The following is a 12,104-nucleotide window of genomic DNA, read 5'->3' on the forward strand; positions in this document are numbered from 1 at the left end:
GCACTGCAATTCGCCTATTGTCACAATTGCTCCACAGCAGATGCAACATTGTTGACTCTCCACTCAGCTCCGGATTACCTCGAAAACAGCATACGGTGGCTCTTCATTGACTACAGCTTGGCGTTCAATACCATTATTCCCTTAGTGCTGGTTAAGAAGCTACAAACTCTAGGTCTCTGTACCCATTAAACCACTGGATTCTTGACTTTCTCATCGGAAGACCACAGTCAATATGAATTGGAAATAACATCTCCTCCTCACTTATTATCCACCCACTGCTCTGCTCATTATACACCATGACTATGTGGTCAGGTACAGTTCTAATGTTATCTACAAGTTTGCCGATGACACCACAGTTGTCAGTAGAATCACAAACGGCAATGAGGAAGTGTGCAGGAGGGAGATGGAGCAGCTCTTTGAGAGGTGTCACAACAACCACCTTGTGCTCAATGCTAGCAAAACCAAGGAGATGATTGTGGACTTCAGGAGGGAGTCAGGGGAACACAGGCCTGATCTCATCGAGTGGAGAGAGTCAAGAGCTTCAAATTCCTGGGTGTCAACATCTCAAAGGATCTGTCCATGATGATGCAATCACAAAGAAGGTTTGCCAGCGGCTATACTTTGACAGGCACATGAATGTAAAAAGAAAAAAGAGGGTTATAGGCTGTAAGCTTGGTAAGAGTTAGATTAATGCTGGAATAGGTTTATATAGGTCAGCACAACATCATGTACTGAAGGGCCCACACTGCGCTGTAGTGTATGTTTTATGTCTGCACTATTGTAAGGTTATACTTAATTACTTCCTCTTGTCATACTGCTTGCATTACAGTCTGGGTCTTGAATTTCTGCTTTAAACACACTTGGGAAACTATGCCCAAAGTATGCTTGAAATTACAGTGGTTAGTTCTAGTTCAAAATAGTAGTGCAATTTATGTAAATATAAGATCTTCTATGAACCAGCAATCTCTACATAATAATTTAATGCAATTATTTTACTTTAGTTAAAAAAGCATTAATTGAAGTGTTTGTGTGGGTATCTGGTTCAGTTTTATTAATGCAGCTGCTAATGGGGTGACAGGCAAAACTAATACTTACTGAGATTACCAGTCCCCTTGGAATAAATAATACAATTTAATATCATTGATATGCACTTAAAATACTTATGTATGACTGTGCATGAAAATATACAATTTAAAGATTTTTCCTGAACCAAAGAAATTAGCTGAATCTCACAATTCCAACATGGCAGCATGCCAATTCTGCAGACAGTGTTCAATCTGGGCAAATAGAATCCTGAACAGGTATAAAAGATGAACATAAATGGTTATGGGCTTTAGTCAGCTTTAAATCATCTCTAATACTTGCACTGGTTTCATCAATGTCACCCTAACTACATTGCTATGTAGTGAGTGGAAAGGGCATTTTTAATTGAATTGCTGGCAAAGGGTTGGTGGGACCCCAAGGATTGAGGCTGTCATTCACACGAGTGAAGGTGAGGAAGAGGTTGGGGGTGGGGGTGGGGGTGGGGGTGGGGGGGGGGGCGTCCTGCACTACAATACACTTGAAACAGAACAACGGCATTTGTGACAAAAGTAGGACTCTGAGGACTACGCGGGAAGTGCATGAAAGAGTTGTACTGTAACGTATAGATGTATATTTGAGACAAACCTTCAAAGAATATGTGGTTATCACGTGTTATGTATTTGTTATGTGCCCCTATACATCCAACTACAGTTTGAAGTTAAACTTAGTTCTTTTTTTTATTTCCCCTCTGCTGTTTCTCCCAGGACAATTCCATCCCACATATTGGACTGTTTAGAACAAAACCCATAACAAACCTGCTAATTCATCTGGTGTCCATGCATAGTTGCGAGTAGTTTTCTCAGAAGGATTTCCTGTGGCAGTAATCATTCTCACACTTGGACTAGACGAGCGGCTGCTATTTCTGCTGCCCTGGATGTGAGAAATGGAATAAAATTTCTTATAACTTTGTTTGAATTAATCATATTTATTATAACATTTGACCAGTTTAAAAAAAATAACTATCACAATGTCAGATGACCAGTGATATTTTGACATACTGGAGCTCTTAAAAGTTAGTAGAGTTGTGTTTGAATCACTCAAAACAAGTTTTAGCTATTCTGAAAGATTCAAGTAAATATAAAATCTGACCAGATTTTACCACTTGGTTAAAAAATATCCATGAAAATAAATTTCCATTATGGGAAATTAACTTTTATTTCGCTACTAACTTTTATTTCAATAAAAGTTATTCTATGTGATAGTAACCAGTAAGTGTCACTCTAATTTACAGCATGTGTTACAAAAGTTAATAGAGATGGGGCAGTGGTCAGGAAATAGCAAAAACCTGGAGTTAGAAAATGTGACAGAAGAAATATTAGAACTATTATCTTTTGATTTCTGAATAACTTAAAAACTGCACAATAAACCTTTTCTGTGGAACACACTCAGTATAACCAGTGACTGAGACATTCAAGCTAGGAGAGTGCCAACTTCATTATCTTGCTAAGTTTATAGTTCTTCTATTGATGAACTGTGGAATCGTAGAAGGAAAGCTAGAACAATTAACCTCAATATCATTATGATAAAGAAATTTAGCCAGGTCATTTGTTCCTGATGGCTATCTGGTGACCCCTGGTGGATGCAGATGTATTAGCAAATCTGGTCTGATAATATTTTTTACCAGAGTAACTGTCTTGTCTATTCATTTCTTGGAATACATGAATAGTGTCCAATTTCACAGAGAAATATACAAAATCATGGACTGTGATATTCAAAACATGTTGAATTCTTTCCACCTCTTTGCATTTTAATTAAACTTAACATAAAATCAGCCACAATGAATCAGTAATTTCAATTATTTGGATAAGAGTAATTTGTGCCTTTGAAATTAATACTTTTAGATAGATGGGAAGTAGTAAAAAATATTTATCACTTTCTTAAACACAAAATTTCAAATTTTTCAGCTTAGTTTACCAAGTAAAAGTATACTATATAAAAAAAAAACTACAATACATTGCAAAAATCATCCAACGAATCAAAGCTTGTCATATGATGGTACATGTTTTCGATGTTATTTTGCTGGTTGATTATCATCCTAACAGTGACCTGCTGCCCAAATACACAGTTTATGTTGAGTGGGGATGTAAAGAGGGGACTTAGCAGTTTCAATTCAATCTTCACATTTTGGGTTGGGTGTGAGGTGGGCGACAAGACATTTTTTTAAAAACTTAGAATAATATATTTGATGTCATTTAACAAGCAATCATTGATCTTGAAGTGGCACATCAGACTTGCAATGTTCAACATTAAGAGAAAAGTAAAAGATTACTTTCCACAACCTAAGCAATGTTACCATGGAGCTCAACTGTTGCAAGGATATAATTTGATTCAATCAATATATTTTCCTCATTCACCTGTAGATCTGTTTATACTATTTCTTAAAAGTCTAAGAGTGAAGTTGTTGTCTTAGAAGAGTCATCACCAGCTGACAAAAAGTATAGAAATGGGATAGATAAGATAAAGGAACTCAAATGATGAATTAATGAACTTAATTGTCATACATCCTTTTCTGCTTAAAAATATTAATTTATCATTTTCTCTTCATAATAATCGAATCTGTCGCTTATTACTAATTTACACACAATCAAGCACCTGGTGAATTTGTTAATAATAACAAGTCAATGTTTTTCTACCATACTCCCTTTTAAATACACAAAAAGCCTTCTTTATACCATTATCCAACATTTCAAAATGTTCTAAATTGTTAGAATAATTGCATGTTTTAGGATTATATTCACAATCGGTAAGTCTTACCTGGTTAGACTCAGTTCCAACAATTGTTAAGTCCTGAATCGACCTGCGTCTTTGTTGTTCATTGCCTGCTGAGCAAAAGAAAAAGACAATAATGGTTTGAGAGCAAGAGTTCAAACGCAACCTGCTGCTGGTGGATTTCAGAGAGGGGAAAGAGAGAGGGAGGGAGGGAAAGAGAGAGGGAGGGAAAGAGAGAGGGAGGGAGGGAAAGAGAGAGGGGGAGGGGGAGAGAGAGGCCGAGGGGGGAGATGGGGCCGAGGGGGGGAGATGGGGAGAGAAGGGGGGGGGGGGAGAAAGAGGGGGAGAGATGGGTGGGAGAGAGCGAAAGAGAGGAGAGAGGCAGCTGCAGTGTTCTAACTAGGAGCATAGTGTTGTTGCCAACATAACTAAGTCTAATCTAGTGACCACTCCTCCCACATGAATAGCTACTTCAATCTCTTCACCATTTTTTGTCACAAGCTTTGAGAGACCATATGCAGGAGACTAGTGTTGATTATGGCAACTATTTAAGGACTCTTACGTGATGATTTGCAAGAACAGGACTGCTGACATTATTGCTTCTTTACTCTTAGACTTCTATTCTTCTATTCTTGTTATACTTTCCCAGTGTAAAGGTAAGACAAAATTGATTTTGCGATAAAATTTCTGGCAGTGTCTAACTTTTAAAAAAAATCACCCAGACTATTAATAGAATACTCCTTTAAATATGCAAGTATTTTCTCAGTATCTATTAATTTGTCTTTCGCATATTAAGTAGCTGCAAACCTAAATGTTGCTTGCTAGTGTATTTACTACAACTCTTGAGCTAAAACAAATGCCACAACTTTATATTCACCCTGCCTTGTCAGGTAACAAACTGCCGACAGTGTGGTTTATGGCCAAACAAACCATAATCACTCCAAATTCTGTAGTGGCATCTGAATATCATGTAGTTTCTCAGGGTGCAGGGTTTTAATTGGTAAACATAAATTGACAGACAGTACCAAATGGCTGTCAATTTGGATCACCAGAAGAGTTTTTTTTGGGAATTGACAGTCAAGTTGAGACATGACAATCAAAGACTTAACGTTGCTTTAAACTATGAGGGATTTTGGTCATTTTTTTAAAACAATGAGCTGGAGGCTTTGAGCAAGGATATGCATTTTAACTTGTCCTTGTTTCTTTTGCACAATATTTTTTTTAAAAATCCTGTTTTTCTTTCTGACGTGACATTTTAATTATTACTACTGCCCTTTCTTCATACAGGTACTAATATAAAAAGCCAGCATGCACTACAACAATAAAGACTGATCACCAGTGACAGCCAACTTACAACTAAGCCAATAACACTTAACAGTGAATAAACTGCTTGTGTAATAAACAAAGCCTCTCAAGGCCAGGCTTAGGATTCATATCACACAAAATACCCTCCACTCACTTCTGCACCTTGATAGATATTAAATAGTATCATTACAATTGAGCATGGATTTTTGAAGGGAAAATCATGCTTGATTAATCTTCTGAAATTGTTCGAGGATGTGACGAGGAGGGTGGACATGGGAGAGCCAGTGGATGTGGTGCCCTTGGATTTTCAGGCTTTTGATAAGGTCCCGCATAGGAGATTAGTAGGCAAATTAGAGAGCATGGTATTGGGGGTAGGGTACTGACATGGATAGAAAATTGGTTAACAAACAGGAAACAAAGAGTTGGGGTTAACGGATCACTTTCAGGATGGCAGGATGTGACAAGTGGGGTCCCGCAGAGCTTGGTGCTGGGTCCTCAGTTGTTCATCATATATATTAATGATTTAGATAAGGGGATTATAAATAACATTAGCAAATTTTCAGATGACACAAAACTGGGTGGCAGTGTGAAGTGTCGGAAGAATGTTAGGAAAATGCAGAAGGACTTGAGTAGTTTAGGTGAGTGGGCGGATGCTTGGAAGATGCGGTTTAATGTGGATAAATTTGAGGTTATCCACTTTAGTGGCAGGAACAGGAAGGCAGATTATTTTTTAAATGGAGTCAAGTTAGGGAGTGGGGAAGTGCAGTGTGATCTAGGTGTACTTGTGCATCAGTCACTGAAAGCTAGCATGCAGGTTCAGCAAGCTAAGAAAAAGGCAAATGGTACGTGGGCCTTCATAAAAAGGGGAACAGAGTATAGGAGTAAAGATGTCCTTCTGCAGTTGTACAGTTGTGTGGTGAGACCACACCTGGAGCATTGTGTCCAGTTTTAGTCTCCTAATTTGAGGAAGGACATTCTCGCTATTGAGAGAGTGTAGCATAGAGTGCAGGTTAGTTTCCGGGATGGTGGGATTGACATATGCCGAAAGGTTGGATAAACTAGGGTTGTACATGTTGGAATTTAGAAGGATAAGGGGAGATATAATTGAGGTATATCAGATTATTAAGGGATTGGACACAATAGAAACTGATTACATGTTCCCAATGTTGGGGGTGACTAGGACTAGAGGTCATAGTTTAAGAATACGGGGAAGGCCCTTCAGGACAGAGAGGAGAATTTTTTAAAACTCAAACAGTTGTTGGTCTGTGGAATGATTTACTGCAGAGGGTGATAGAGATGGGTTCTCTGGATAAGTTTAAGAGGGGGGTTAGATAAGGTTCTTGTGAACAGGGGAATTCAGAGTTATGGGGTGATGGCAGGGAGAGGGTTCTGATAGTGGAAGATCAGCCATGATCTAAATGAGTGGTGCTGGCTTGATGGGCTGAATGGCCTACTCCAGCGCCTATTGTTTAAATTGTTTCTTGCAATGCAATGGGATTGATTAAAATTGACAGCCTGCAGTCAGTGGCGCACAAACAGGGCAAATCCCTTGCAAATGCCCAAGATTTTCAATGAGTCTCTCAATCAAAAATCTACTCAGCACTCTGAACAGGAAGTTTGGGGCCTCTAAAAAGAGCAAACAACAGTGGCTCTGAAACTGTATTAGTGAATTCTTCAGATTCACAGGCCTTGCGATTGAATGCTACCATTTTTTTGGGTCCAATAAACCACTGTGGCCATTTGCATTGCTTTCAAGACCTTGTAAAAAAAAAAATTAGCCAAAGCAAAATGTTTGACAGAGCATTAGGGTGGTTTACAAAGAAAACATGCTAAACCAGAAATGACATGGTTCCCGATGGGATTACATTCAGTGCAGCTACTGACATTTTGCTGCAAGACTGTGTCAGAGAGACACCAAGCCTTAAAGACAGGCAGCCAGTCAGCAACAATACACAAAGGCATGGGCAGTGGATAATGAGGACAACAGTAAATTGAATGGAAAAGTAAATTGTAGAGAAGATGCAAGGTCTGCAGAGAGATATAGATGTGTTAAATGAGTGGGTAAATGTCTGGCAGATGGAGTACAACATTGGTAAATGTGAGGTCATCCATCTCTAAAGGATAAATAGCAAATCAGACTATAGGAACAAAATTTACCATGGTCTGGTGCAATTCAATTTAAGAGCAGCATGTTCTGTTGCCTCTGTACCAACATTGATGAGGGTGCCACCTCAAGATTCCTTTATTGTCATGTCATAAAACAGATGTAAAATATACAAAATTTGCTTTGGTTTACCATAAGGCACACAAATTTTGCCATCAGCCAAAATTGCTGGGCACCTCTTAGTCAGAGAAAGAGAAACAAAAGAGAGCCTACCCAGAGTCACCAAGAGCCCATGGATTCACCTCCATTGGATTTAAGACCTTTTGGCGCAGCCGTTTTGGTGCAGCCTATTTGGTGCAGCCCAATTTACCGCAGACCCATTCGGCGCAGAACTTAGTTAAAAACATTAATGAAAGCAAGATGGGAATTGATAATACTTTATTATGTTTACATGGAGCTAAAAAAATGTTTATTCTCTGTTGTAAAGATCTTAGATAGTGATGTTAATTACGAGCAATCTAAAATATAACCTTTATTCAAAATTATGGGATATCCCTCTTCAATACTCAACATAATTTCTCCCACTAGATTTTCTTACGAGTGTTTGTATTCGAGCGTCTGCTTCCCTGAATTTCTTTAATTTCAATGGATTATCGTGCCCAGCTACAAGATGCTCATAGTTCATCTGGAAGCACATCAGCCAAATGTTCAATAGCTTCATTAATGTTTTGAATTGGAATAAATGCAAGACCAATTATCATTTTAGCTCTCAAAGAAAATTCCAAGTCAATGTTATACCTACTCAAGTGTCCCAAACTGACAAGATGTTTTCTCACCACCTTGGGCCCGGTCCTTGAAACAATTAAGGAGCTGTCAGTGCCCAAGGCCCTTCAGGAGCCATGCTTTTGCCATTACCACCTTCAAATTAATGTCTGAATACCTGGTTCCCACGAGCCAGAAGCCCACATCCTCATCTTGGTGTGAGGCCTTTGTCTGCCAAGTCCTGTGCTGGTCTGCTGTGTTTTCTACCCTGTAGAGTCCTCGACTTGACTTTCTCCTTCTCATCAATAGTGAGGAGGGTGGGGGAAGAAATGTTCTCCTCTTCAGCTGCCCTGTACTGCCGATCTTGTCTACAGGCAGTTTAAACATGTCAGATGGGACAGATGGGCAGTAGGACCCTGCAGAGGGGTGCTGGAAGACCACGACTCCACTCCCCTGATCTCTCTGGATCCCCACCAGTGGCAATGATGGGAGGAAAGGAATAACTATGATAAAAACTGGAAGGTTGTTTCCATTGGCTTGGCAGGTGGGGCTAAAACCAGGGGACATAATCTCAAAATTCAGGATTTACGATAGAGATGAGGTGGAATTGCTTTTCCCAGAGAGCAGTGAATCCATAGAATTCTCGGCCCAATTAAGTATCAAATGCAGTTAAGAACAAAGAGAGATTTTTGAAAAATAGTGGAATTATCAGTCAAATGAAAGGGAATGAGGGTAAGTGGACTCTGCATGACTTTTTAATCCCATAGACCACAATCAGTGAGGACCAGTAACAACACCTCCTCCACCATCATCCTCAATAATGGGGCACCACCACACAAAACATATTATTCACACAATTTTAAAAGATATTTTTCTGTTATTAATGGGTTTCTTGGAAATTATTCATTTTTTGGTATTCACATCATCTTTCAACTGCTGCCATTATTTGAGGAATGGACATCCAAAGATCATGACAGATAATACTCCCATATGGTTTTTTGTAAAAGAAGAAATTAACTATATTTCCTCCACTGAATCTGGTTTAAAATAATACATGCAGAATTCCTAAATGCAAAAGCGCTTCCCTGAGCTTCGCCAGAACCAAGCACTTGTGAATATTTTGGGAGTTAAAACACTAAAATGATTGGTTATGATGAGGTGCCAATGTTATTTTGGTTCTCATTACAAATATATGCACTGACAGTTAAAAAGCCAATGACATTTTAATATTGCTAACTTGCTAGAAGGATAACTGAAATAATACAAAATGGATATTTGAAGATGCTTCTCTCTAATCTTTATGGGTGAAAATGTCAATAGCCATCAAACCAATAGTATTACATTTTTTTTCCAGATTTAGAAAAATCTCCTATTCCCTCATAAACAGCACCACTATATAAAAAAAGGCTCTACTAATATAGGCCCAGTGGGTGGTGGATGAGTGAACTCTCACGACTTTTTAAAAATATCTAGACAAGAATGTGAATTGATGAGGCAGGGAAAACTGTGGTCAAGTGCTGGTAAAAGGTATTAGTGCAGATAAGTACCCGATGGCCAGCATTGACAGGATGGGGCAAATAGTGATAATCATAGAGGAATCTCTTTATGTTCAACTGCTGGTAAAAAATAAATGAAACTCATCCTGGCAAAAGATGATGCCCTTGCTCAGTTTTAACTGTAGCTTTCTTTATACCCTGTACTATTTAACTTATTATAACACTACTCCTTACACTGTTGTTTATTTATTTGATATTATTCCAATATCCATGTAGCCTTGATAGCATGCAAACATAATTTTTGACTGTTTCTTGGCAGGAAAGAAACTGTACAGTTTCAAGTACATGTATTTTCTGCCTGATGGAAGGAGGTCTGTGGTGGGATAGGCCCTTTAATATGTTGGCTACTTTCCCAAGACAGCAGGAGGTATCAATGGAATCAATAGAGGCAGGTTGGTTATATGGCAGTCTGAGCTGCTTTCACAACTCTCTACAGTTTCTTGAAGTCTTGGACAGAGCAAGCAGTTCCTGTACCAAACATCTGGACAGATAATGTACTATAGTGTTCCTGTAAAAAAATAAAAATGAATGGGTGAAAGACTTCAGGGGCATGCCACATTTCCTCAAGCTTCTGAGACTGTAGAACCTTGGTGTGCCTTTATAGTTGTAACATGAATCTGGTTGGACCAGAACACCTGTGGGTGATGTATACTCCAAAGAACTTGAAGCTCTCCACTATCTCTGCCTCAGCACCTCTCTTTTTTCTGAAGTCAATATCATTTTGCTGGCAAGCTGAGATAAATTGTTATCCTGACTCTCTGTCTCATCTTTGTTTAAGGTTTATCTTGTAGATGGTGTCAGAGGGCTGTGTTAGAAGAATGTCTAATGATAGAATTTTTTTTAAAAAGTAGCTACTTTATGGAGATCTGACAGAGGGAAAATTGTCAGGTGATGAACAGAAAAAGATATTCAAGGTCTTAAAGAATCCCTGAAGAGTTTTAAAATTTATAAAATAAAGGTAAATAATTTAATTCATATAAATGGTTAATTTTTAAAATCAATTTTAATACCCAAATATTTAATTTGATCTGACCATTTAAATTGAACAATATTCTTACAAGAAGTATAATCAGCCTCAATCAATGGAATAATTTCACTTTTTTCCCCAATTAATTTTATAACCAGATGTTTCTTGATATCGTTCCAATCTATCATACAAGAACATCAAGGATTCTTTTGGTTCAATTGAATAAATCAAAACATCATCTTCAAATAAATAAATTTTAAATTCATAGATTTCACTTTAATATTACTATCTTGTCTTATTAACTGAGCCAAAGGTACAATAGCCAATGCAAACAACGCTGGTGACAAAGGTTAGAAAAGGCATGGAGTGATAAGGGAAAAGAGATTTGCACATTAGGGACAGAATGGAATTGGTGGGTGGAAAGCTAATTTCTGTGCTCTACAATTCTATGATTTACAGTTCACTAAACTTTATCATGATTCATCTAACTGGATTAAAATCCATCATCTATTGCACATATTGCAATTGCTCAAATATTCCAGTGTTCACTGCTCATCAAACCATGACATTTCTTTCTTACTTGCCCAGCTACTCTCTTTCCAATATCTCAAGGAATTCTGAAATTCCAAACACCTCAACTATTGATTGTAGACCACTGTATGGGTGTCAGAATGTCAACAAACTTTGAAATGATAATCCAAAGTCTGTTAGAATGAACTACTTTTAACACAAGTAATGCCCAATTGTGATCGCGAGGAGGTGCAGTGAACAAACCCCGGTAAATCGGGGGTCTCTGCCCCCGTGAGTCCTTAGCTCCGTAACCCGGTTCGCTTGCAGAATGGCTCAGCCTGCCATACTATGTTCTTTTTAGGCTGATTGGAAAGGAAAATTTAAAACTGTAGAGGCAGTGCACATATTAATAGCTTTCTCAAAGAGACTTAAATAAAATAGAATTATAATTGTTCTTTACAGAAACTAAATTTTAAAAATAAACTCAAAGAATTTGTAATTTGAACAACATGTCCAGACAAAGTTCAAACATTCAGACACAAAATTATTTGCACCTTTCAAGTTGGCACTGTCACAGAATAAGCAGTTAGATCACAAACAACTAGGGTCTTCAACTTTTCTTTTGAAAGCAGCGAATTGTTACAGAAAAGGCACTGATCATATGCTTGTTTTGTATACATTGTAAAATTTGTTAAAAAGCAAAAACAAAAGTTGTCTTTGAATAAATGTAGAACTGTCACTACAGTATTCAAGACAACTCAAGAATTTAACATGTTCTGTGAATACATTTCTTGTTTTCAAAGTACAAAGTCTCAACGTGACTTACAGATATGCAAAAACACACATGATAAACACAAACACTAAAAGTCATGCAAGTGCTGAAAAGACACACACACACACAAATTTATTCATTGTGCAAGCATAGTAATCAAAAGCTCAATTATCAAAGAGAATAATTAAGGTGAAGAAAAATACTTTTTGCTCCAGAATAACATAACAACAGATTAAGTAATTCATGACATCAATTTAGGAAACTGTTGGGCCTGCCATGTGTGTTCACTTTACACATTGATTCCTTTTTATTGAATTTTAGTGTCGATTCCTACAT

At 37.8% G+C, this 12,104-nt stretch overlaps 1 protein-coding gene across 14 annotated transcripts in view; it reads right to left on the minus strand.

The window, feature by feature from the left end:
- The window catches only part of map3k7 (mitogen-activated protein kinase kinase kinase 7), a 116,907-nt gene that overhangs the window by 9,642 nt on the left and 95,161 nt on the right, over positions 1 to 12,104 (minus strand). For 9 of the 14 annotated variants that reach the window (XM_069887090.1, XM_069887079.1, XM_069887081.1 and 6 more), the window contains 2 exons: positions 3,838 to 3,905; positions 1,839 to 1,953 (listed from right to left, as the gene is read on the minus strand). In XM_069887090.1, coding sequence (XP_069743191.1) covers positions 1,839 to 1,953; positions 3,838 to 3,905 — 183 coding nt within the window. The remainder of the gene's footprint in view (positions 1 to 1,838; positions 1,954 to 3,837; positions 3,906 to 12,104) is intronic. The other 5 variants (XM_069887083.1, XM_069887080.1, XM_069887082.1 and 2 more) reach the window with 1 other exon arrangement.

This window comes from Narcine bancroftii, chromosome 6 (assembly GCF_036971445.1).
Source record: "Narcine bancroftii isolate sNarBan1 chromosome 6, sNarBan1.hap1, whole genome shotgun sequence".
NCBI classification, from domain to species: domain Eukaryota; kingdom Metazoa; phylum Chordata; class Chondrichthyes; order Torpediniformes; family Narcinidae; genus Narcine; species Narcine bancroftii.